Source organism: Bos javanicus, chromosome 4 (genome assembly GCF_032452875.1).
Source record: "Bos javanicus breed banteng chromosome 4, ARS-OSU_banteng_1.0, whole genome shotgun sequence".
Taxonomy (NCBI): Eukaryota; Metazoa; Chordata; class Mammalia; order Artiodactyla; family Bovidae; genus Bos; species Bos javanicus.
In genome coordinates this window covers 20,955,517-20,983,383 of record NC_083871.1, presented here as the reverse complement: position 1 = coordinate 20,983,383, position 27,867 = coordinate 20,955,517, and the positions used below count along the sequence as shown (strand labels likewise).

Sequence of the window (27,867 nt, the reverse complement as noted above, 5' to 3'; positions counted from 1 at the left end):
CAGGGGATCTTCCCAACTCAGGGACTGAACTTGCATCTCTTATGTCTCCTGCATTGGCATCTGGGTTCTTTACCACTAGCACCATATCAGGCAACCTTTAAGACAATGACCACCACTTCCTGATACTAATACCCTTATGTGATCCCTTTCTTTTGAGGGTATGCTGAACTTAGTGATTCATTTGTAACCAACAGAATATGATAGAAGGAATGACTATCACTTCTAAAATTAGGTTATAAGATACCTAACTTCTCTCCCTACTTTCATATCCCCTTTCCCTTCTCTCTCTCTCTCCCACTCTCATTTTCCCTCTCTTCATCTCTGAGAAAAGCCAGTTACCATGCTACCAGTTTGCCCATAAGAAGGCCTATATAGCAATGAACTGAGGGAAGCCTCCAGCCAACCCAGGAAGAGCGGAGGCCAACAACCCAGGAGGAACTGAATCTTGATAAAAACCACAAGAGTGATTTTTGAGTGGATCATCCCCAGGTCAAACCTTGAGATGACACCATCATACTGACTGAAACCTCAAAAGACACCATGAGCCAAAGCACTTAAACCACACCTGAATTCCTGACCCACAGGTAATGTGATATAAGAAAATCATGTTTTCTGAGTCACCATTTTTTGGAATAACTTGTTAGATAACAAATGTTTATCCTTACCTTTATAAAGTTTTGATACAGAGCAAAAAGTTTATTAATTTCTGTTAAATCCAAACTTTAAACTGTTTTTTTTTTTTGTCTATTCTTCATCTTGTGAATTTATTATCTGCCTAATCTTCTATAATTTAGAAAGGTACTGAAATTTTTTTTTCCTTTTTTGTATTGGCTTAGTTCTTCTTGTAATTTTATCAAATTTCCCTTTATATACTTGAGGCCATTAAATTAGATGCCTAGACGTTTCTAGTATACCAGGCCTTTTCTTAGGTGGCATAACATACTGGTTAAGTGGATGGACTCTGGGGACAAACTGGCTTCTGCATTTGAACCCTAATCTTATTCCTTACAAGCCGTGATCTGAAGCAAATTATTTAACCTCCATCCCTTCATTTCCTCATCTAAAAAAAAAGGAAATATAAATAATATCTATCTGTTGGATTTAAATGTAGTTTAAACAAGTTGATACTTTTACACAGACAGCAATAGTTGACATAGAACTATTGGTAAATCACTATATGTTGTGACTTATTTATCCCTAATGCTCTTTGCTGAATGGTTATTAAAGGTTACCTAAAAATTATTTTGAAAGCTACTCATCTTTATTTAAATTTTCCTGAAAAAATATATTTATCTGGCTAATCATTTTCTACTGTACTTTCAACGCTTCTCTAGCCTTAAGTTTTATGTGTGCCTCTGGAATTCAATGCAAAGCTGATTTTTTTTTTTTTTTTTTTTTACTACTAGTCATTTTGCCTTTTAATTGGAGAAATTGTGTATCATGAATTACAAATATTTTGACTTATTTCTTATCATTTTGGTTTTTCCTAGGTGTTCCACTTCTGCTATTTTTTCTCTTTTCATACTTTCTTTTGGATTGATTGAGATGCTGTATTTGTTTGGATTTTGCTTCCTCTTTTCCCTTTAACTGGCCTGGGCATAATATATATTTTGATCTTTATGATTATTGCCTTTGAAATTCGCAGTTGAAAAACAAAATATAAGTCACTCTTCACTCTCATTTCAAAAAATTTAACTTTTTCAACAGTTTAATTCCTGTCAGTCTCTTTCCAAGTTACATGCTATTGTTTAATTTTATCTTCCTTTATATTCTAATTTAGAAATTATTACTTTTATAAAGACAACATTTGATTTAGTTAAGTGTTTACTAATTTGCTTTCCATTCTTTCTTGCCTCTTGACCTTCATTTTGGAATCAACTTTTTTCTCCCAAAGCACATTCATTTACAAGTTCCTTTAGTAAATTTCTATTGATGGTAAATATTCTATTTTTATGTTAAAGTACTATTATGATTCCCTCTTACTTGAAAATAGTGGTGCTGGATACTTAATTCTGGTTTTATGGTTATTTTCCTTCTATTCACTGAAACTATTATTTCACTGTTTCTAAAATTTATCTTATCAACCTAATTATTGTTACTCTGTTTTATTCTGGTTCTTATCCTATTCTTCTTTTTTTATTTGTTCTGTAGTTTGACTACAAGGTGTCAAAATGTCATTTTATTTTTAATTTATACTGCTCAGTAAGTATTATATTTATTGTATCTATGGAATCATCCAATACCTACTCATAAGGTTGTTACAAGCATTAACTTAGTTAATGAAAGTCAAGTGCTGTGAACAGTACTTTGTACATAATTGATACCATGTCTGTGTTTTATTGTTACTGAATAATGATAACTTTTATTATCCTCTCCTTAATATTGCCCGCCACCACTGCCATTACTTGTATTCTTTCCTCTAGGACACCCATTAGGAATGTAAAGCACCTGTCCATTCCAGTCTAAATGTCAATTAACTAATCTTTCCTATTTTCCAAATCCTTGCTTCTATGTGCTGCTGGGTAATTTTGCAGATCTATCTCTGAATCACTAATTATCTTTTAGGTTTTGTCTAATCTGCTATTTCATCTGCAAGTGTTGCTGATTAGGCATTCTGTGCCTGACTCTGTACAGTGCACTTGATCTTTACAGTGTCCCACCTAGGCTCCTTCCCTATAGTTTCTGGTGGAGCCAGTACAAGGGGAGCCATCAGTAGCAGACCTAAGTTCAGGAGGAAAAGGAAGGAGATGTCAGGTACTGAGTCCCCTCTTGTCTCCCTGTGTTATCATAACACTTTCATTTTGAGAGAGTTAACATTTTACTTCGTTATGAAGCTGGGATTTATTCTTGGTATATGAAAGGCACAAAAGGTATTTTTTCTTAAACGAATACTGTACTGCTTTCTTCTGAATCATGACAATTCCAAAATAACCAGGAAAAACAAATCATTTTGCATCATCTAAATATTACCATGCCCATAATCACTAAGTACTTTATGTGAAATTGCTTCAAGAATGTTAAAGATAAATAAGCAAATCCTTTTCCAATCTAAAGAAGAGAAGCAGAGCAATTCTCTTTAGATGTATCACATCTGGTAACAGAATGGGAATTGTTGAATGAAGATGGAGAATCTGATTACAAGAAAGAAAAAAAAAATGTTTAGAGATTTGGCATAATGTGATGTAAAGCTTTCAGAAAAGGAAAAACTAAAAACTGCCAAAAGGAATTTATGAGCTAACATGATCTTTTTTTCCCATCTGAAATAAAAGACGATAATCATAAAAATGCTTTGCTACTTTTCCATATATTTTATTACTTATTTACATGCAACTACTACAACATTCAAGATTGCTGGGAGAAATATCAATAACCTCAGATATGCAGATGACACCACCCTTATGGCAGAAAGTGAAGAGGAACTAAAAAGCCTCTTGATGAAAGTGAAAGTGGAGAGTAAAAAAGTTGGCTTAAAGCTCAACATTCAGAAAACGAAGATCATGGCATCTGGTCCCATCACTTCATGGGAAATAGATGGGGAAAAGTGGAAACAGTGTCAGACTTTATTTTGGGGGGCTCCAAAATCACTGCAGATGGTGACTGCAGCCATGAAATTAAAAGATGCTTACTCCTTGGAAGGAACGTTATGACTAACCTAGACAGCATATTCAAAAGCAGATACATTACTTTGCCAACAAAGTTTCATCTAGTCAAGGCTATAGTTTTTCCTGTGGTCATGTATGGATGTGAGAGTTGGACTGTGAAGAAGGCTGAGCGCCGAAGAATTGATGCTTTTGAACTGTGGTGTTGGAGAAGACTCTTGAGAGTCCCTTGGACTGCAAGAAGATCCAACCAGTCCATTCTGAAGGAGATCAGCCCTGGGATTTCTTTGGAAGGAATGATGCTGAAGCTGAAACTCCAGTACCTTGGCCACCTCATGCGAAGAGTTGACTCATTGGAAAAGACTCTGATGCTGGGAGGGATTGGGGGCAAGAGGAGAAGGGGACAACAGAGGATGAGATGGCTGGATGGCATTACTGACTTGATGGACGTGAGTCTGGGTGAACTCCAGGAGTTGGTGATGGACAGGGAGACCTGGCGTGCTGCGATTCCTGGGGTTGAAAAGAGTCAGACATGACTGAGAGACTGATCTGATCTGATCTGATCTGACTACAACATTAATGGCATACATAACATAGAGAGATTGTGAGTTAACTTATAAATTTAAGAATAACAATTCTTAAAGAAACTACTTACATACTGTACACAAAAATCACTGCATTGGCACAAAAGTTCTTCACCCAATTTATATTTTAAAATCATTCCCTAACTAGCTAAATTTATAATAAACTTGAGAATGGGCAGTGCCATAGTCCACACTTATTTTCAGTTTCCCTGAAAAGTTCAGTGGACACGTGTGTATATCATTTCCAGAGCATCTTTTCTCATTCTCAACACCCCTACTTTGAGTTAGTAGCAGGAAATCTTAACCAAGACTCCCCAGTTCTATCCAATGATCATTTTACTAATGTTAACCTGTCAAAGTCTTGAACAAAGGTTCTTGAAACAGTGAATAACTAGGTCAATTTGGTCACTACAAAGCACCTCTAATAATTTTTGAGCTTCCAAAGATCAACAACCATCCACAGCTTACTCTTGAGCATTCCATCTGACCTAACTGTGCTTTTTAACCATCCTACAATGACAGAAATAAAATAGTTATGAACACTAGGATGACACCAGCTTGTCTTGATATCTGTGCACCAAGTTATTAGGTTGGAGAAGGCAATGGCACCCCACTCCAGTACTCTTGCATGGAAAATCCCATGGGCAGAGGAGCCTGGTAGGTTGCAGTCCATGGGGTCACTAAGAGTCGGACACGACTGAGCGACTTTACTTTCACTTTTCACTTTCATGCATTGGAGAAGGAAATGGCAACCCACTCCAGTGTTCTTGCCTGGAGAATCCCAGGGATGGGGGAGCCTGCTGGGCTGCCGTCTATGGGGTCGCACAGAGTCGGACACGACTGAAGCGATTTAGCAGCAGCAGCAGTTATTAGGTCTAGGATACTTTATTATCTGTATAAAGGAAACTATAATATTTCAGCACATATAAAACACGGCTCAACTACTAAATTATAAAACACTTAAATCAGGAAAAAGTCTAACGAGATCTGGTCTCTAACAATTCAAGAGTCTAGAAAGCACTGTTTTTCATGTTTTGGAGGTGGCAAACAAATCTGGCCTCAGAGAGTGCTCAGTTCAGTTCAGTTCAGTAGCTCAGTCGTGTCTAACTCTTTGTGACTTCATGAATCGCAGCACGCCAGGCCTCCCTGTCCATCACCAACTCCCGGAGTTCACTCAAACTCATGTTCATAGAGTCAGTTTATGCCATCCACACATCTCATCCTCTGTCTTCCCCTTCTCCTCCTGCCCCCAATCCCTCCCAGCATCAGACTCTTTTCCAATGAGTCAACTCTTCGCATGAGGTGGCCAAAGTGCTGGAGTTTCAGCTTTACCATCAGTCCTTGCAATGAACACCCAGGACTGATCTCCTTTAGGATGGACTGGTTGGATCTCCTTGCAGTCCAAGGGACTCTTAAGAGTCTTCTCCAACACCATAGTTCAAAAGCATCAATTCTTCGGTGCTCAGCTTTCTTCACAGTCCAACTCTCACATCCATACATGACCACTGGAAAAACCATAGCCTTGACTAGACGGACCTTTGTTGGCAAAGTAATGTCTCTGCTTTTGAATATGCTATATAGGTTGGTCATAACTTTCCTTCCAAGGAGTGAGCGTTTTTTAATTTCATGGCTGCAATCACCATCTGCCATGATTTTGGAGCCCCCAAAATAAAGTCTGACACTGTTTCCACTTTTCCCCATCTGTTTGCCATGAAGTGATGGGACCAGATGCCATGATCTTCGTTTTCTGAATGTTGAGCTTTGAGCCAACTTTTTCACTTTCCTCTTTCACTTTCATCAAGAGGCTTTTTAGTTCCTCTTCACTTTCTGCCATAAGGGTGGTGTCATCTGCATATCTGAGGTTGTTGATATTTCTCCTGGCAATCAGAGAGTGTTACATTTATCTAAAGAGAAATCCTAAATTCAAGAGGAAAGCGTCAGTGTACATGTCTTTATAAAAGATGACATTTAAATGAAAGTTTGCTTCTAACCTACAAGGTGTACACTTTATGTCTTGAAGTGCTGAGGACTTGGCAAATATGAATACTTATAAAACCAAACCCAACATATTCCAACTCTATATAACTTGATAGAGTAAAACATGAAAGAGGAAATGTGAAACAGCACTCTCTGTGTTGCTGAAAGTTAGACAGGGAAAACAATGAACAAATGTATCTGTCTTGAAAAATGTATAACTAGACTCAGCAAACTAGATACTTTTTATCAATTATTAAGGATGCATGTAAAGGGAATTTTTCAGCATACTTTCCTTCTCCCCTCTGCCTTATAGTTTTAAAGGTTCTTTGTTCCTTTGATTTATTGTTCTGCTTGTGCATTCCAGCCCCAGAGTCATAGTTAGGGGACAGCTAAAATTAAGGGACTAAGGAATAGTCTGTCAATCTTTGCCCCTTGGGTAGAAGGCTGCTATACAGCAAATGAAAAATGAAACGTCATTAAGAATAAATTGTAGGTTTTGAGTATGTTCCTTTATTCTCAAAATGGGTTTTCTTTTTTGAGAATCGTCTCTTTCCATTTGAATTGGCTTGTATTATAAGCTGATTGTGGCATTCTGTTTTTGTTTGAGTCTGCCCAGATGTTCCTTCCATTTACAGGGGGAAAAAAAATCTACTTCTAATACAAAGTTCTGTATTTTTAAGTCCCATCTGATGAGTTGAGTTTCAAAGTCCTAGAAAATTCTTCAGAAACTTGTGACTTTTTTCTTTTTAATCTGCACTTTGCTTTCTAATTTGAGAAGAGCTTTTGTTGACTTTTTTATTAAGCTTTAAAAGTTTTCTTGCATTTTGCTAATCAGCTAAGTTTCACATTTCAGAGTAGCATCTTCATGTTAAAAATTCTAATATGACTGCTATTTAGTTTTGAAATATATGAATAGCCTTATTTTCACATTTTTGTTTGCACTGAATATTATCACAGAAGGATAAGTTTCTCTGGAATAATATTTAATTATAAATATAGAATACCATATATAATTATGAACTATATCATATTTATAACATTATAATTATTTTAACATTTATAATTATTCATGGAAGGGAAGAGGAAAAGCTAAAACCTAGTCTTTTAATATCATTTTTAAAATCAATTAACTAAAATGCTAATTACATAACTCTAAGTTAAATCAAAACAATGGAGTTAATATATATATTTATTAAACCACTCAAAAGAGAATAAAACCAAAAGGAACAATGTGTCTATCACACATGATATATTTCTCACCCATTTTCATTTGAGGGGGAAAAACTGTTGGCAAAATCATGCCTTGGGTAGAAGAGAAGCTAGGTTTTATTAGCAAGTAGCCCAAAAAATGGAGTGGTAGGAAAGAATTTCTCAGGCCAGTTATCATAAGGAAATCATTGGGATCAAAGTCAAGAATTTGTGGAAGCTGTTTGCCCATATTTCAATATCCAAATATAGGGGGAATGAAACATCTTCAGGTAAGCCCTAGAAACTTGTGGAAGGCTAATACCCAGACTCCTGACGTGGCAGGCAGAACTGTCCAAAGTAGGAAAAGGAGAATGAAGGCTCTCCGATAGTGCAGGCTCTCTGACGTAGTATGCCCTCCTTCAGATCTTGTCCAAATAGTCAGGTGTCCTCCTTCCTTTCCAGGTTTCTCTCTTCCTCCATCCTCTCAGGCTGAACTATTAATACTTGCAGCTGAGCTACTGAAAAACCACTGACCAACTTTTATAGGCCTTTTAATTTGGGCTCAAGTTTTATTTTCTTAATAGTAATTTACTACTCCTCCAGATAGCTTGAGTATCTGCATTTCTAGAGCCTTGTGCATATTTTCAATGTCTGTGGTGTCATACTCTATTTAATCATTAGCCTCATACACAGGAGATGATCAGAAAATGTCACGCGGATTCATGAAGGAATCAGCAGAGCGTTTTAACTATACTAAAACCGACACAAGATTTTTTAAAATTAGTACTTTTTAAATAAGCACTTGGTTATTATGATAAATTAATGCTAATCTTTAGAGTATCACATTCTTTTTTCAGAAAACATATTATGTAACTTCTAGAAACTAGCTGTAATTTTTACAAGAAAAAATATAGGTGATTCTCATATTAACTTTTATTCATTCAAATGTTGTTATAGGTTTTTAAAAGAGGCAGGATTCTCAGGTACCCAGTGCAAATTGTTGGCTTATTGTCATCATACTAAAATCTGACAAGCATGTAGGATTTTTGTCACAAAGACTCTGAGGTCAAATTACAAATCACTTTATAAGAATTCTGTTCTCCCTGGGACTGGGAACTATTTATTAGAGGGACAAAATATAAATACCAACAATTTTTAGGTACAAAGTGTTATCTATCAATGACAAAAACTAAAAGCTGTTTCTAGGTTCTAAAGTACCCTAGAGTAGACAATTGCAAAAAGAAGCTGCAAAAAATTTTTATGTGTACACAGTTCACTCTACATCAGAAGAGGAAATGATTATTTTACATCTTCATAATGGGTGATGTAAAGTTAAGAGTGTTGTGCTAGCCATATTGATTGACATGGGATCTTTTCTTTCACATTATTGTGGCTTGTGTATATCATCATCACAACTTTTAAGTTTTAGTGTGGTTGTCCACTGGTATTTTTTAGAGCTTTTTCAGTACCACGATGGAAAGAAATGACACAAAATAGATTCATAGGAGGTGCTGCTGCTGCTAAGTCGCTTCAGTCGTGTCTAACTCTGTGCGACCCCATAGACAGCAGCCCACCAGGCTCCCGTCCCTGGGATTCTCCAGGCAAGAACACTGGAGTGGGTTGCCATTTCCTTCTCTAATGCATTAAAGTGAAAAGTGAAAGTGGAGTTGCTCAGTCATGTCCGACTCTTAGCGACCCCATGGACTGCAGCCCACCAGGCTCTTCCATCCATGGGATTTTCCAGGCAAGAGTGCTGGAGCAGGGTGCCATTGGCTTCTCCATTATGGGAGGTGAAGTTCTTTTAAATACTCTTGAGTTGTTCCACTATGCACTGCTTTAAGAACTGGATGATGTAAGGCTGTCATTTTCTTCCTTCCATAACTTAATGGCAATTAACACAAACAAACCTCACAATCTTTATAATAATGTATCTCGTATCTCTCAAGTGCTAGTAATATTATATAAGCCCACGCGTCACTTTCCACCTGAATGTCATCCCAGTTCACCACAAATGAAAGTCTTGGTGATGCTACAGAATCCCAGGCACTATTTGTCACCAGCAATGGGACCCTGTTGGCATTTAATTTCACTTTTCTTCAACCCAAGTAGACCCTAAAACAAGGATTTCAGTGCTAGTAGTCTACCGGGAGGTGGACCCATGAATACCTTTAGGCTCAGTGGAAAAATGAGACAGCGAAGAAAAGTTAACTAAGAAATTTACTACTGCAGTCACCTGGAGCCTGATCTAACAGAGTGGATTCACAGTTCAAACTTGTTCTTTGAAAATATGAGGAATTTTCCTGGCAGTCCAGTGGTTAAGACTCCGTGTTTCCACTGCAGGGGTTTTGGGTTCTATCCCTGGTTGAGGAACTAAGACCTTGCATGCTGCCACCACGAAAAAAGAGAGAGAGAGAGAGAAGAAAAAAGGAAAAGAGACTCTGAGAGGGCAGTGGTGGGTGAGTATGCACTCAGTCATATCTGCCTCTTTGTGACCCTTTGGACTGTAACCTGCAATGGGATTCTCTAGGCAAGAATACTGGAGTGGGTTGCCATGCCCTTCTCCAGGGGATCTTCCTGACTCAGGGATCAATCCCATGACTCCTGCATCTCCTGTACTGCAGGTGGATTCTAACCGTTATACCACCAGGGAAGCCCAAGGGGCAGTGGTATTTATCTACAAATTCCCACTACTGTAGTCATTGTCTGAAGAATGTTATGGGGGACTGAGAGACAAGCGCTAGTTAACCTGCATTCCAGTCTGCATGGGCAAAGTGAAGAAGCCAGAAAAATTCCTCTGGCAAATAAATGTACATGCTGATGATCAGAAGAAGTAGGGCTTATATATTATGGTAGTTCTAGGAGCAAGATTGAGGAGCAACTAGTAATAGCACTTCTTGATTTATTGATATATACCCCAGAAATGTCAAAAGCATGTGTCAAGAAGGCTAATGTCAGCTGCAATGATGGAAAACTTGTTGATCCATTATTCAGTTTCTAGACCTAAGCCATTTCTCATTCCCAATTGAAAGGGATAGTGGGTAACATTAAGGATGGACTCTGTCACACCACAGCAGGTATAGGAGATATTCCCCAGTCTGTCCAGAGGGATCCATGACAAGTATCTATAAAGATGCACATGGAAAGAAGTGGAAAATGGCAGTTCTTCAAGGACTGTTAGTAATAATTATAGGGTTGAGCTGTAACTGATACGTAGGATCCTTTTTGTGGCATAAGAGGTACAGTAGACAGCATAAGACCATGGACCCCAGTGGTCCTACTATATACCTTATCACCTAAAAGCGTCCAAGCTAGTAACATTTTTAATGGCCTCTTAAATGCCCAACTTGAGTCTTCAGCCGGGATGCCCAATCACTCTGAGTGGTTGGAAGTTGGGATACTGTTCTTCAAGATTCAATATATACTAGTTTCATTTCAAGCTACACAGCATGTGGGATCTTAGTTCCCCAACCAGGGATCAAACCTGGGGCCCTCAGAAGTGAAAGCATGGAGTCTTAAGTGGAGTCCTAACTCTTAAGTGAAAGCATGGATTCACCGGACCACCAGGGAATTCCCAAGATTCAGTATTTACTTTAAGCTAAAAGCCACTGTGTGGTGATATTTTCTCAAAAGCTTAATACCTAGGGTTGGGGCCAAGGTATGGGTATAGCGATCAGCTCCCTCATCGTCACTGCTACTAACCCACTTGGGGAATGTTTGCACAACTCTCCCACAACTTTAGCCTCCACTGGATTACAGACACTGCTTTGGGAAGGCGTATGAGATGGAATGCTTCTATCAAGGGACATAGCAAGGGTTTGCCACTAAATCTACAGCTTTGGTTGCCACCTGGACATTTTGGATTCCTGGTACCAAAACACAAGCAGGCAAGAGAAAGTCAGTATCCTGGGAAAAGTAATGGGCCATGGTTATCATAAAGTGATAAGGTTGGTGCTAGTGACAGGCACAGGGAAAAACAGGTCTGAAATTTAGATGGTTCTGTTGGGTATCTCTTCCTGCCTCATCATCTCCAGTGGTAAGTGTGAATGGACAATAAACCATGCACAATCAGTCATCACATGGGTAAGGGAAAAACTGAAAAGTGTGATGCTAGATTGATAAAAACAATTTTAAGATACTAAGGAAAAACTATTTATAAATTCAATCAAAATTTATAGAAATTTAATTGTTATCCTTATTACTTTACCTGATTATATGATAATTCATTATCATTATGGAATATGATTTTTTAAATTAGAAAATGGGTTATGGATACTGTACAATAAAAATGAGATAAGTTGTATATACAAATCCACTTTTCTTTAATACCAGAACTTGTTTGAAAAACTACAGTGTAATAAGTCTTTAATAGAAAATTGAGAAATTTGTTTGTTAGAGAACATCTATTTTTAATTTCAAAGGTTATTAAAATCAATTCTGTTTCACCATATCCTTTCATTCCACTTCATAGCACTCATATTGAACCCGGCAGTGCTTGGACAATCACAGCAAGTTGGTTATTATGCAGCCACACTTTAAAGTCTGTTGGCTTATTATGTAGCCATTAAGAAGATTGATTTTTTTCTAAAGTAATTTTCGTATTTCTGATTAAATCTTCCCATGAATTTATTTTTCAGTTGTGGGACACATCAGAGTTGTATGGTAAAGTAAATTAAGCCTAATTTGAAACCTCATTTAAACCACTATTGTATATTTTAACACATTGAACTGATTTTCTCCTGTGTGAGGCAGGAATTTGTTTTAGATATTGAAGTTTTGCTTCCATTGCCGTGCTGACTAACTTTTACATCTCTGTAGATACCTTCTCCATCTTTCTCTGTGGCCCAGGGAGCTGAACCTAGTAGGCATCAATTTCCTTGCCCACAGGCTTTGGCCTCAGCATTGAGACAAAGCCAGGAGATGAGAGAGAGCTGGGAGCAGCGCGGGGGTTAGTGTGAAGATATTCATTCTTCCATATTCCCCCATGTTGTTTGTGGTCAGCAGACACATCACCTTCTTTAAAACCTCCTTCTCCAGGATCTGATCATTGCTACTTCCCCTGCCTCTTTCAATCTATGGCTAGTAAAGGCACTCTGGTTGTTAGTTGCACAAGCATAGAATACCACCCCCCGCCGCCCCCACCCCACCTTGATTTTTCTTAAGAGTCTAAAAATTTTCTAAATTTTAGAAATTCTAAAAATTTTCTAAATTTTTCTGAAGATTTTTCACCATTCTGAAGAGTCATTTTGCTAAGCTCTCCTTTACTGTTAAACTTGAATCCACATGTGTGTATTACCAGGACGCTGACTAATGTAATTACTTTAAGTATATTTATTTTCCCTATTACAAAAACCATGTTGTTATTTAGTTGCTAAGTTGGGTCCAGCTCTTTGCAACCCCATGGACTGTAGCCTGCCAGGCTCGTCTGTCCATGGAATTTCCCAGACTAGAATATTGGAATGGGCTGCCATTTCCTTCTCCAGGGGATATTCCTGATCCAGGGATCAAACCCACGTCTACTTGGCAGGTGGATTCTTTACCACTGAGCCACCAGGGAAGCCCCCAAAGCTAGAAAAGTTATAAAGGCCAATAACTGCTTTGAATTCATAACTTACAATTATTACAGTTAACTTCCTTGGACACACACTCCTTCACTTATAAATCCAGGATGGATGACTAAAGTTTCGAACAAAAGACCCTTTTCCCTACTTCCTCATATCACTTTTATCAGCTTACCTTGAACTTCTTTTTCTGTGTTTCTCTTCTCTCATCCTCCCCGCTTCCTCCAAGTGAACCAAGGATCATACATACTGTATTTTCCCATTACATTAGCCCTCTCTCCAACTAAAGCCTAGAATGACAAATCTGCTAATTTGGAAAAATTTAAAGTGGTCTTAAAGTTCTACTTTTAAGTATACCTTAAATGAATATGATCAGTTGTCTACTGGACATTTTACTAAGTTATCTGAATTAATATGCTCAAACATTGTCTTTATTTTCCTTTCAGCTTGCTACTTTTCTTTAATAACAAATGACAGAATGATCTTTATCAAACTAGAATCCATGTTCATCCCCAACCTCTCAATTTTTCTTTCTCTGACATCTAGTTATAATGGTTATTGTAAGGATAGCACCAAGCATGTATTGATTACTCTAAAATCAGTACTCTACTTATTTTATGTAACATTTATAATAATAGCTAATATTCATCAGGAATTACATTTATCATATACCATACTGAGTTTAACTTGTATTTGTTCAGTTTTAATAACATCACTTTGATGTTAAACACTATTTCCACTTTTCCAGGTGATACTGAAGTACAGTAAGTTATTAACTTCCCAAAGTTAACACAGATCATAGCTGGCCTAAGTTTGAGTTCAAAAATGATGCTATTAACTACCACATTACTTTCTTTTTCTAATGCCAAATGGGAGAAATATCCAATTTCACAGATGATAGAACTGATTTCCAAAGATATTTAATTAATTGCCCAAGATCACACAGCTAGTCAGAGGTGAACATAGGTGTTACATACACTTTTTCTTTCAAAATTCCCAGAAGCATAGTTTTCATTAAAATTTGCTCATAGCACTTAAGAATTTTTTTCTTAAAATGTCCCACAAACTTCACTATTTGAGCAAATTTGAACAATAAAGTAATATTTATGAGCCATTTTTAAGATAAAAATTGTGAGTACAACTTATGTTCTCCAAACACCATAAGCACCATGATCATTCAGCTAGGAAGCAGAGTAGCAAAGATTACAACTTAGACTGTCTCACAACAAAGCCAGCTTTTTATCTATTTCATGTTATTATCAAATCCTATAGAAAAATAACTCTAAAATTTCCCCCGTTTCCTCTCCATTTGTATCACTACTGCCTCGTCACTTCTCTCTTTTCCAGTAAGGTCATAATTGTTTTTCCTTCTTCCTCCCTCACCGCTCCCATTTCATCACCCACGCTACCTTTTTAAGTTTTTCTATAATTAAAATCAAATTACAGGGAGAGAATATTTGTATTGAACATCTCTGATAAGGGACTAGTATCCAAAATACATTTTAAAAATACCACTCAATGGTTAAAAGGTAAATGAACCAATTAAAATGTAGACACAAGATCAAAAGAGATATCTTTCCAAAGATGATATACAAACAGCCAAGAAGCACATGAAATGATAATCAATATCACTAGTTATTAGAGAAATGCAAAGTCAAAACCACAAGGAGATACCACTTTACACTTACCACAATGTCTGTATTTAAAAGGGTGAACAGCAACAAGTGTCAGTGATAATGTGGAAATACAGGAATCTTCATAAATTGCTGCTGGGAATGTAAAATGGTGCACATGCTTTGGAAATGGCTTGTTTTTTTTAAAAAAAAGTAAACTTAGAGTTATATTACCCAGCTCTTCCAATTTTCAGTATAGATTCAAAAGAACTGAAAATATATGTTCATATAAAAAACTGTACTCAAATATTCACAGAAGCATTAACTTGAAAAATACAATAGAAACAATCCAAATGTGCATAAATAAATGAATAAACAAAATGTAATATATGCATAAAATGGAATATTATTCAGCTCTAAGAGGAATGAAGTACATGAATGAACCTTGAAAAACTATTCTCAGTAAAATAAGTCATTCACAGTCACATACTGAATAATTCTGTTTACATGAAATGGCCAGAATAGAAAAAATCTATATTACCAGAAAGTAGATTAGTGGTTGCCAAGGGCCAAGGGGAGTAAAGAATAGGAAGTGAATGCTAATGGGTATGAGGTTTCTCTTGGGCCAAGTCTTTTACTATAACTATTAAAATATATTAGATTATATTACATACACTATATAAGTCAAAGTAGACTTAGCAATGCTGTCGGAATAAACCATGGTAAAATCTAAGTAGTCTAACACAATCAAAAGTTAATTTCTCATGAATGCTGTAAGAAATATCTCATATTTAATATCATCTACTAGAAAGAGTTCAATTCATCAAACCACTGATGAAATGTTAGCTGTATCAAACAGGGAATGAAAGAAAAGACAGGTGTGTTTTAACCATCCTTCCACTGACAGCATCCTCAGTAAAATATATATTTACAGGATAGGTTACATTTGGCCATTTGGTTTTTTCTTTTTAAAAAAATCCTTTAACTAATAGATAAATTAGTATAAAGCCCTGAAAATTCATTGCTCTTTAATGACCTACAAAGGATTTGTCTTCCTAATTTAAACATATTTTGATGCCTAATTAAAGATAAAATAAGGCCCTCTCATGCAGTTAATTTTCATATCATTTTATGACTATAAGAAATAAAATTCAATTTTGTAGTCAAACAGCCTGCTAATTTTTGTGGTTTAGTAATAAAAGCTTAGATGTAATGGAAATATGTAGTGATTTACCTTGCAAATGATCAAAATAATCTATAAAGTCATTATTTTTAACATAAATTGTTAAAATTCATATTTTGTTACTCCGATAAACAGTCAGTTAAGTAAGACATTACTTATTAAACTTTAAGGGGTATTAAAAAGTCCCTAGTAATAGCACAAATTTCAAATTTGTTATATTTCAAAAATGTTTTTAATTATATAGTGAGACAGAATTTGAAGATAAGCAATACATTCTTAACAAGTAGGATCAATCTCCTGGACACAAAAAATACACATTGGTCTATATGATATAGTTTGAGGGTGTTTCTCCAAGGACATTCCTACTTGCTGCTCTGTCTTAAATTCCAATTAATGATTCAGTCACCGAAATATGTGTTGGTTGTTCAAAGACTTGTGAATTCAACAGTGAACAAGAACAAAGACTCTGTCCATTTCCCTGAAACCTTAGCCATTCGTTATCACCTTAATAACGTTTGCCATAAATGTTCATGCTGTCTATACTATATTAACTTAATAATTTTCTTTAAAGTGACTTATTTTACTTAAATCTATATGAGAGAAATCAGTTCAAAGCATATTAAACAGGTGGAATTTGCTCTTAATAGACTGTAATTGTAAAGAAATTAATATAAGAAAACAAAATAACCATATTAATTAATAGAGTCCATTTGATAATGACTTTGGCCCTGATGATTCTGAACTTGAATAGAATACTCTCTCCTTATTTAAAGGAGGAGATCAAAAATAGCCAGGACATGGAAGCAACCTAGATGTCCATCAGCAGATGAATGGATAAGAAAGCTATGGTACATATACACAATGGAGTATTACTCAGCCATTAAAAAGAATACATTTGAATCAGTTCTAATGAGGTGGATGAAACTGGAGCCTATTATACACAGTGAAGTAAGCCAGAAGGAAAAACACCAATACAGTATATTAATGAATATATATGGAATTTAAAAAGATGGTAACAATAACCCAGTGTACGAGACAGCAAAAGAGACACTGATGTATAGAACAGTCTTATGGACTCTGTGGGAGAGGGAGAGGGTGGGAAGATTTGGGAGAATGGCATTGAAACATGTAAAATATCATGTAAGAAACGAGTTGCCAGTCCAAGTTCGATGCACGATACTGGATGCTTGGGGCTAGTGCACTGGGACGACCCAGAGGGATGGTATGGGGAGGGAGGAGGGAGGAGGGTTCAGGATGGGGAACACATGTATACCTGTGGTGGATTCATTTTGATATTTGGCAAAACTAATACAATTATGTAAAGTTTAAAAATAAAATTAAATTAAAAAAAATGGTTTGAGAAGTATTGAAAACTACAAAAAAAAAAAAAAAAAACCTGGAACTTTCCATATAATCAAAAGAATCACAGAGTGATTTGTTTTTTAATATGATGTCTCAAGACAAATTATGATCACTTTGGAGAACAATTTAAACTCCACTAAAATGGGTTCCTTGGCTATAAGGATTTGTCCTCCTGTGAAATCTTTTTCTTGGGTACAAAATATTCTATACAGATTACTTGTATTGTGAAAGTAATTCTGTATTTTAAGTGACCTCATAGGATAGGAAGTCTTTTCCTGAGGTATTAACACTCTGAGTAGATTATAATTGAAGAGACCAACTGGGCTCAGGCCTCAAATCTCTGAGATTTTAATAAAAGAGAAAAGTAGAGAGAGGTCAAAAGTAAGGTGAAAGAATATTTAACTATTTTGACAACTTCAAATCAGCTAGAAAGTTGAAATAGGATAAACAGGAATTCTCATTTTCAGTTTATAAAACGGTTTAGTTCAGTGGGTAATTAATAAATTCTTAAATAATTAGCTATTATATTCCCAAATTAAACTTCATTTTAATTACTTAACTGAGGTGTAACAAATATTACACAGGTGTGTTGTAAATTTATTATCTCATTTGAGATGAAAAATAAATCCAAGCTGGAATTATTGTTAAGGCAGAAAACACTGTCATTGCTGTGTTGGACAGTCTTTGTTTGCTCAACTAGAGATACTCCTTACTTATCTCCACCCTACTCCACATTCTGAAATACTGAACTTGTGTGGATTACATCAACACGCTCCCTTGTCCTCTGACATTCTATTCAATTGGGTAAGCCCAGCAGAAGTTTAGGGGAAGGGAGGAAAATGAGATCTGAATGTACTTTTTCTTCCTGGCTTCTTTCTTGTGGAGTGAAATGTGTTGGCAAGCCCCTTGACTAAATACCTCAGCTCCTATTGAGGAATTTCTCTTGAAACAGCCCTTTTTGTTTTTTTGTTCCTTCTGTCCTAAGGGTGGTATTAGTGCCATGATTCACCAGTCTCAGGTGCAGTACAACTTCTTGTGCTTTCCCTATACTTTATCCACATGCTTTTCAAAAACAGTCATTTTTTTTAAACACTCGGCAAATTACCCAGTTTGGATGTATTACTTTATTATTTTCCTCCTAGGCCACTGACTAGCTCAAACACCCATTTATCTTCTCAAGAACTTCAGTGGTTTGGGGCCAAGTATTCACATAAAATTAATCTTTCATAAGAAGACCTAGTTTTAAAATGACATTTTCTTATAATTGTTTTATATTTCAAAGGAAACAAACACTCTGCATTATTGTTGAAAATTTGAGTTCCTGTTCTCTATTTCATCTTACAGTTTTTTAGGAGGAAAAAGGTCATTGACTAAAACACAGAAGATTCAAAAATACCTAAAATAACTATCAGATTGAAAATACATATTAAAATAAATTTTCTCTTGTAGGAGATTCATTTTCAAATTTTAATGACTAGTTCTGGCTACCATGGAGTAACTAGGAACAAATTTAAACTCCTATCATGAACACAATAAAACTGGAAAATTTTATATATATAAAAAAAATTTGTAAGCCTTGAAAAGCTACCACCCAGGGCTATTTATGATCCTTGAGAGAAGAGAGGAGGATGAGGTGAGCCCTACACTCATTGGCTTTTTCAGTGAGGCATTTTCCAAACTGTTAGCGAGGAAAATAGAACACAATCAGAGAGTGCTGTTTCACTGGGTGGAGAAAATAAAAATCAGCGTTCTGGGTTACATAACTGGTTGGGATTAGAGGATCAGAATACTAGAGAGAAGACCAACACAAGGAGGCCAAAAATATGCATTAAAATTTCCCTCTGGGAAGGGAACCCTCCTACAATGTTGGTGGGCATGTAAATTGGTATAGCCACTATGGAGAACAGCATGCTGCTGCTACTGCTAAGCTGCGTTAGTCATGTCCGACCCTGTGCGATCCCACAGACAGCAGCCCAACAGGCTCCTCTGTCCCTGGGATTCTCCAGGCAAGAACACTGGAGTGGGCTGCCATTGCCATCATGGAGAACAGTACAGAGGTTCCTTAAAAAACTAAAAATAGAGCTACCATATGACCCTGCAATCCCATTCCTGGGTATATATCTGGAGAAAAGTATGGTCCAAAAAATACATGCACCCCAATGTTCATTGCAGTACTGTCTACAATAGCTAAGACATGGAAGCAATCTAAATATCCATTGAAAGAGGAATGGATAAAGAAAATGTGGTACACATATACAACGGAATTTTACTCAGCCATTGAAAAGAATGAAATAATGCTACTGCAACAACATGGATGGACCTAGAGAGTGTCATATTGAGTGAAGTAAGTCAGACAGAGGAGGAGAAATATCGTATGACATCCCTCATATGCAGAATCTAAAAAGAAATGATGCAAATGAAGTTACAAAACAAAAACAGACTCAGAGACTTCAAGAACAAGCCTATTGTTGCTAGCGGGAAGCATAGGGAGAAGGGATAGTTAGGGAGTTTGAAATGGGCACGTACACACTGCTATATTTAAAATGGATAACAACAAGAACCTACGATATAGCACTTGGAACTCTGCTCAATGTTATGTGGCAGCCTGGATGGCTGGGGGTTTGGGGGAGAATGGATATATATATATATATGCATGGCCAAGTACCTTTGCTGTTCATCTGAAATTATTACAACATTGTTTGTTAATCATCTATACCCCAATACAAAATAAAAAGTTTAAAAAAACATACTCTTCTGGTCTTTGGCCAACTCATAAAGTTTTCATGTTTATTATGAAACACTGGGAGATCTAGCAGAGAATAGCGGTTGGGATACTGAAAGTTTGAGTAGAGATTTTAGAAGCTTCACAGACTGGATTTTGGGCCCATTAGAACAGAAATTTTTTCCAAACAGGGTTTTTCATCTAGAAAGGTCAGCCTTGCAATTGAGGACAAAAAGCTAGGAGTAAAAGGATAACTAGCATAGACCAGGACTATAAGTTCTTCAATCAAGCCATTCAAAGTAGAGGCTGGTAATTTACTCCTTGCCAGAGCAAAATATAACAAAATATAGGTGAATATATATAACCATAAACACCCATATAAAATAATTCAAATGTTTATTATAAACAATTATAAATTACTAAACAAGCAAAAAACAACAGGTAGTTGCTCATATTCAAGATGTAGGTTCAAACCCAGTAATGATTAAGGAAATGGAGTTGCAGAAAACAGTTCAAAATTACTGTAATATATTAAAGATAATAGAAAATAATGAGGAATGAAAAATGATCTTTTTTAGAACATAAAAGTCTATAAAATTATCTTAATGGACATTTTAGAACAACAGAACACCAAAATATAGTATCCGAGATTAATAACTTATTGAATAACTTTAACAGCACACTGAACAGAGAAGACAAGATCAGTGAGTATAGATAGAGACTGTTGTCATGCTAAGTCATGGCCAACTCTTTGCGATCCCGTGGACTGCAGCATGACAGGCTCCCCTGTCCTTCACTATCTCCCAGAGTTTGCTCAGATTCATGTACACTGATTCAGTGATGCTATCTAGCCATCTCATCTTCTGCCACCCACTTCTCTTTTTGCCTTCAATCTTTCCCAGCATCAGGGTCTTTTCCAATGAGTTGGCTCTTCGCACCAAGAAGCCAAAGTACTGGAACTTCAGCATCAGTCGTTCCAGTGAGTATTCAGGGTTGATTTCCTTTAGGGTTGATTGGTTTGATCTCCTTGCAGTCCAAGGGACTCTCGAGAGTCTTCTCCAGCACTATAATTTGAAAGCATCAATTCTTCAGTGCTCAGCCTTTCTTATGGTCCAACTCTCACATCTGTACATGACTACTGGTAAAACCATAGCTTTCACTGTTGAGCCTTCCCTGGTGGCTCAGATGGTAAAGAATCCACCTACAATGCAGGAGACCTGGATTTGATCCCTGGGTTATGAAGATTCCCTGGAGAAGGGAATGGCTACCCACTCCATATTCTGGCCTGGAGAATTCCATGACCTGTATAGTCCATGGGGTAGCAAAGAGTCAAACACGACTGAGTGACTTTCCTCTTGACTATCTGGACATTTGTTGGCAAAGTGATGTCTCTGTTTTTTGATACGCTGTCTAGGTTTGGCATAGCTTTCCTTCCAAGGAGCTGCAGTCTTTTAATCTCAGGGCTGCAGTCACCTTCTGCAGTGATTTTGGAGCCCCAGAAAATAAAATCTGTTACTGCTTCCCCTTATGGTCCTTTCATTTGCCATGAAGTGATGGGACTGGATGCCATGATATTAGTTTTTTAAACATTGAGTTTTAACCCAGCTTTTTCATTCTCATCTTTCACCCGCATCAATAAGCTCTTTTAACCCCTCCAAAAAAGTGTGGGGGATCTTCTCTAAAGCTGTGGCCTTCAGAAGTTTCTCCTTTTCACACTAGGTCTGCCTCCCACAATTCATCAAAAGTGACATTTAAGTGTTTCTGAAACCAGCTTGTAGCTACAGCAGCTTCTGTCCCAGGAAACTTTATCTTATCTATGACTTTTTATGTTTGCATTTCTCTCCAGGTTTTGGTCAGTGGTTTGCAAGTTTCCATCCCTGTGTTGGGAAGATCCCCTGAAGAAGGAAATGGCAACCCACTCTAGTATTCTTGCCTGGGAAATCCCATGGACAGAGGAGCCTGGCAGGCTACAGTCCATGGGGTCGCAGATTTGCATATGACTGAGCAACTAACACTTTCAATTTTCACTTTGCCCTGTAACCTCAATTATTTGATAAGCCTAAGATAAGTCATTGATTTTCAGATTTTTTTCCCCATCATTTTTCTTATAAGGGTAAGAATGATGACTTCTAATTTCCTTGCATGTCAGAGTTGAAACTGGAAATCTGCATACATCTTTAAATAAATATTTTTATTTTATAACATTAATGTCTTTTTCAGAATTTATCTCTTAAGCCAAATCTAAAATGTCCCTAATATCAAATAAAGAGACATTTCTCAGAATGTCCCTTTTACCTTTTTCTTTTTTTTTGAGATTCAATCTCATCCAAAGGAAATACTATGCCTATACTCAATTCTTTCATGTGTCTCTACTACAATTTCATATGACAATCTTCTCAATAATGCATATTTAAATTTAAAAGAACCTGGAGCTGTATTTTAAATCACATACAAAATTACTCCAATATGGGTCACAGACTTAAATGTAAAAGCTAAAACAAACAAGCCTCTACATGAATACAAAGTAAAATATATCCATGGTAGCTCTAAAAATAACGAGATTTGCTAAAATTAAGAACTTTGGTTCACTAAAATAAACTATTAAGAGAATGAAAGATAAGATAAAACAGAAAGAAAATAACCTCAATATATAGGTATCAACAAGCTCATTTCCAGAACATATGAAGAATTCCTATTAAATGAGGAAGAGGTCATTCAACTGTTAATGGGACATTAACAATACTTCCTAAAAGAGAGAATATCAAAGTGGCCAATAAACGTATATAAAAAGATCCTCAAAAAATTAGTTTTCAGAGGACTACAAGTTAAAACCGCTCTATATCCACCAAAATAGGTAAATTAAAAAATATCAAAAGACAATAGGTGAAGGTGTGGAGCAAATAGAACTTTTCCTGGTATTAGCAATCTGGGAAAATATCTACCTTTTCCAACCAATGCCAAACATAATCTTCGACCTACCGATTTCAATGAAAAACAGCTTATTACTGATACACCCAACAACCTGTATGAATTTAAGAAACTTAATGTCAAGCCAGACACAGGAGTATGTGATGTATGAGCCTATTTACAGGAAGTTCAAAAAGAAACTAAAATGGTGATAAAATCAGGATGGTGGTGTGTGTGTGGTGGGGAGTACTGTCTGGTTAGTGACAGGAGGGAATCTTCAAGGAAGTCTACAGTGTTTTGTATCTTGATTAGGGTAGTGGTTACATGAATGAATCAAAGTATAAAACTATATCAACTGTATCTTTACAATTTGAGCACTTTATATTGGGTAAGTTACATCCCAATTTTTTTAAAAAGATACATCGTCACTTTCAATCAACTGAAATAAATATAAGGTTGAAATCTTTGCTCCTCAAACAATCAATTTTTTTGTCTTGCTGCATAGGCCAAATAGAAATATTATCTTCAAAATACAAAGCATATTTTTCTTTAAAGTTTAAATGCTAATATTATTTTTCATAATAATAACATTAAGCTTCCTTTTGATTGTTCATGTTGTAAAAAACTGAATCTACCTCCTGCCAAGTTATACAGAACCATCTCCTCCATTTATTTACTTTTTCTTTTCTTTTTGTCAAATATTGAGAAGTGGCAGTGTGACATTAGTCAAAGATTTACAGCAAACACATTTCTAGTTTGAATAGAAGTTTCCATTGCAATATTGTTCTCCAACTAAAATGTCTAATTTGGTGGTGGTCCCCTCATTGACTAGTGACAAGTCCTTTAATTAAGAACAAAAGATCATAACTTACCAGTTAACTCTTTGTATATAGTTTTCCTTAAGTTTGCAGAATATTTGCTTAGTCAGTCAATTCCAGCTAAACAATTTAGCAATAGTGTAGCAAACCAGGAATCTAGAGATATGGAACAAGGGGAAGTTTACATTAGTTTAACAGAAATACAACATGTACACAATATCAATTTTCATCTTGGGATTTGTATTAATAATGATGGATTCATTTTGATATTTGGCAAAACTAATACAATTATGTAAAGTTTAAAAATAAAATAAAGTTAAAAAAAATAATGATGGATCAGCCATTTGGGAGTGATTATAGCAAAAGCTCCTCATATTAGGAATCTGGCATCAACACTATTTAATTACAGAGCACTGGCTGAAGTGCTCTTTAACTTCCTTCTACATACAAAGTAAAGTGTTATTTCTAAAGTTATTCCATTCTATTGCTTAGAGAAAGTTCCACAATAACTTCTTAATGTACCATATTATGATTTCTCCATAGCAGTCACTTACATAGGTGCACTTATTAGAAATTTAATCAGCTTTTCATTTTATGCATAGATGAGTTCTTTGCTAACTATGAGGAAAAGAGAGCCATTTTGCTATATGCGGCAGTGGCTCAGTGGTAAAGAATTCGCCTACCAATGCAGGAGATGCAAGAGGTGCAGGTTTGATCCTTGGTTTGGGAAGATCCCCTGGAGTAGAAAATGGCAACCCACTTCAGAATTCTTGCATGGAAAATTCCATAGACAGAAGAGCCTTGTGGGCTACAGTCCATGGGGTCACAAAGAGTTGGACATGACTGAGCATGCACGCACCCCCTACTTTAAGAAAACATCATAGCTTCTGGGGCTTCTCTTTAAACTACTAGTGCAGCTCTGGAATCCTCATTACTTCTCTTTCATGTCCCTAGGCCTAGACTTGTATCAAGCCACCAAATATTAGGGAGCATGCTATCCAGCCTTACAGTGGTCATAGACCACTGTTACAACTTACATAACAAATTTAAACCTCTTTAATAAATTGTGGTTTTCTGTTCCCCCATTCCCAATAAAAGAAAGAAAAAGAACACATCATAGTATGCATTAGATTTCTCCATTCTCTCTCCCTTTTTCATATGTAGCATGAAAATATTCTATATTTTCTTTAGCATAGAGACTGACTACATTATGCTCATTGTTGCACACTGTGTCTGGTTATAAAACTACTCATCTAAATCAGTAATTTCTTCTCTGCTGCTGCTGCTCCTAAGTCGCTTCAGTCATGTCCAACTCATGGACTGTAGCCTACCAGGTTCCTCTGTCCATGGGATTCTCCAGACAAGAATACTGGAGTGGGTTGCCATGCTCATCTCCAGGGGATCTTCCCGACCTAGGGATCGAACCTGCCTCTCTTATGTCTCCTGCATTGACAGGTGGGTTCTTTACCATTATTGCCATCTGGGAAGCCCCCTAATTTCCTCCCAATCCTATACAAAAAACTGTACCCTGGAAACAGGTGAGGGCTCTGTTACATAATTAGATCCAGCTTGTCCAAATATAAAAGATACAAAAACCAAAACTACAAACTGTTAAATATTTTCTACTTTTGTTAAAAAACAGATATAGCTTTACAACAAGATTTTTTCATGGGGTAAAGGAACAGGAAAATTAATAGCACAATTTCAAAATTAGTTTTATTTCTTGACAAACAGCATGATGAAGACAGGCAGCCTGGAACTGAGCAGCAAACCGCCCCCCACCCCGCCCCCCAAACACACACACACCAGAACTCTGGCCCTGTCCCCGCTGAAGGGAACAATATGAAGCAGCTGGACTGGGCGCCTGTCAGGAAAGCTTGTCCTCCAGAGCTCAAGCTTGCACTTCTCCATTCTCTAATCAAAGCATAGAACTTTTGTTTGCTTTTCAACCACTCAGTCTTATTCTATTGGCACAAGTGATACCAGGCAGGAGGCCCCCACCTGGTGATGCTAACCACCCACTCTGTCCTAAAGTTGCAGGGGATCACTCTGGGGGGTCATCAAACTCAAGGGAAGAGGCTCCTGAGCCCCAACCTCCAGCGAAACAACCTAGGGCAACAGACTCCCCTTGAGTATGCATGTGAACCTCTTTCTGACCTGAAGCTTCTCTTCTAGAACAAAACCCAAGTGTGACCAGGGATACTCTGGCCACAGCAGTGAGTCTCAATGTCAGGGGACACTTGCCTGCAGGTAAAAGACATAGATACCTTCACTTTAAGGAAAATATGACATCTGACCATTATTCTCTTGTTATTATTTGGGCCAAGTATCTTAAATTGTCTGATGCCCTTTGTTTCCAAAAGGTAAGACAAAAGGTGGTCGCTCAGGGATAGAGAGTTCTGGCTGAGGCCTTGGGATCATCACACATATCTGAAGGCAGCTGGGGGAAAGTCCCGCTGCTCCACTGGGGTGATGACAACGTCTACACTCAACAGGAAGCACTTACAGAAAACAACCTGTGCCCCTCAGTGCCCCTCAAGAATGAGGGGCAGGGCAAAAGGCAGAAGGGGGATTTGTCACTAGCAAAGCCCATTAATAATACCCAGAAAATAAAAATAGAACATGGGTGAGAAAATAGTCTAACCTTTTTTTCTTTTCCTGTTGGCTTAGTCTTGTTTGATCTGCTCAAAGGAAGTCGTGTACAGAGGCCTCGCACCCAGCACTTTGGTCCAGAGTTCTCAGAGGGCAATGGCGACACCTGACGTTCAAGATGGCCGCGGTGGGCTGTGCGCAGAGGTGCTGCGCCTGCGCTGCCGGGAGCCTCCGGCAGCCAACAGCACACCTGGGCCAATCTGCAAGAACTCCGCCCCTCCCTGCTAACAAGGAGATCACACCGGTCAGTCCTCAAGGAAATCAACCCCGAATATTCACTGGAAGGACTGAAGCTGAAGCTCCAATACTTTGGCCACCTGATGCAAAGTGTCGACTCATTAGAAAAGACCCTGATGCTGGGAAAGATTGAGCGCAGGAGGAGAAGGGGACGACAGAGGATGAGATGGTTGGATGGCATCACCCTGCTGACAAGACCCCTGTAAAGGATCCCCGCAGCAGCCTGCCAGGGAGAGCACATATTGTAAAGCAGGTGCTTGCGTCTCCATTCTTTGATCAAAAGAGGAAGCTTTCCTTTGTCTGGAAGAAAAGAAAAAAGAGAGAGAGGAAGAAAGGCAGGAAAGGAGAAAAAAGAAATGAAAAAGAAATGAGGTTTCTCTTTATGCCACCTGCTGTCTGCATGCTGTCACTTCAGTCGTGTCAGACTCTTTGCTACCCTGTGGATTGTAGCCCGCCAGGCTCCTCTGTGCATGGAATTCTAAACTGAAATGAATTGCTGTGCCCTCCTCCAGAGGATCTTCCTGACCCAGGGATCGAAACCGCATCCCTTGTATCTCCTGTATTGTCAGGTGGGTTCTTTACCACTAGCACCACCCGAGAAGCCCATGCTATCTGGTACATTCCTGGAATTTTCTGCCCACATGATGAGTTCAGATCCTACCTCCAGGACTCTTTTTAAAAACACGTGTATACCTGTGGCGGATTCATTTTGATATTTGGCAAAACTAATACAATTATGTAAAATTTAAAAATAAAATAAAATTAGAAAAAAAAAAAAACTCTTGGAAAAAGTCTGAGGCTGAGGCAAGGTTTTAATTGAGACTTTTCAGAATTTTCTGTGTTCTACAACTGAATATGATGATGGCACGTCCCCTGCCTCCAGTTCTCCCAACTCCACCATCCATTTTTCCTCTTTGTCTCTTCCCACCCCAGTATCACTTCACACTTGAGGGGTCTCCAATGCCCACAAGGCACCCTCACAACTAGGATCCACAGACATCTTTGCTAACAGCTGTCTCTATACCCCTAGTGTCTAGGGAGGAAGATGCCCACTGTAAGCAGGTCAACAGGAAGAGAGACTCCAGGAAAGAGCTCCCATAGGGATGAAGAATGGGCTCAGGGATTGTAGAACAGACAATTCAGAGTCCCAGGTACCATAGTATGGTTTAGAAGGTGGAACACTGTCTCTGAGTGGTCACATACCTTTGGTCCTACAGGCTGTGACATGGAAAATGGCAGCTTCTGTATGTGCTGGAATAGACACCCCTCTTGTCCAAGTCTAAGAGTTGTGTTGATCCCAGTACTACTGGACTGGGACTTCCCTGGTGGTCCAGTGGCTATGACCGTGCCCCCAATGCAGGGAGTCCAGATTCAGTCCCTGGTCAGGGAACTAGATCCCACATGCTGCCACTGAATTCACAGGGTGCAACCAAAAGTTAGCATGCTCCAGCTAAAACTCCCACGTTC

At 37.5% G+C, this 27,867-nt stretch overlaps 1 protein-coding gene across 1 annotated transcript in view; it reads left to right on the top strand.

The window, feature by feature from the left end:
- The window catches only part of VWDE (von Willebrand factor D and EGF domains), a 98,474-nt gene extending 72,083 nt beyond the window's left edge, over window positions 1-26,391 (top strand). The window contains 1 exon segment of the mRNA XM_061415369.1: window positions 26,182-26,391. Within this exon segment, the coding sequence (XP_061271353.1) occupies window positions 26,182-26,391 (210 nt within the window).
- Window positions 26,392-27,867: the final 1,476 nt, after the last annotated feature.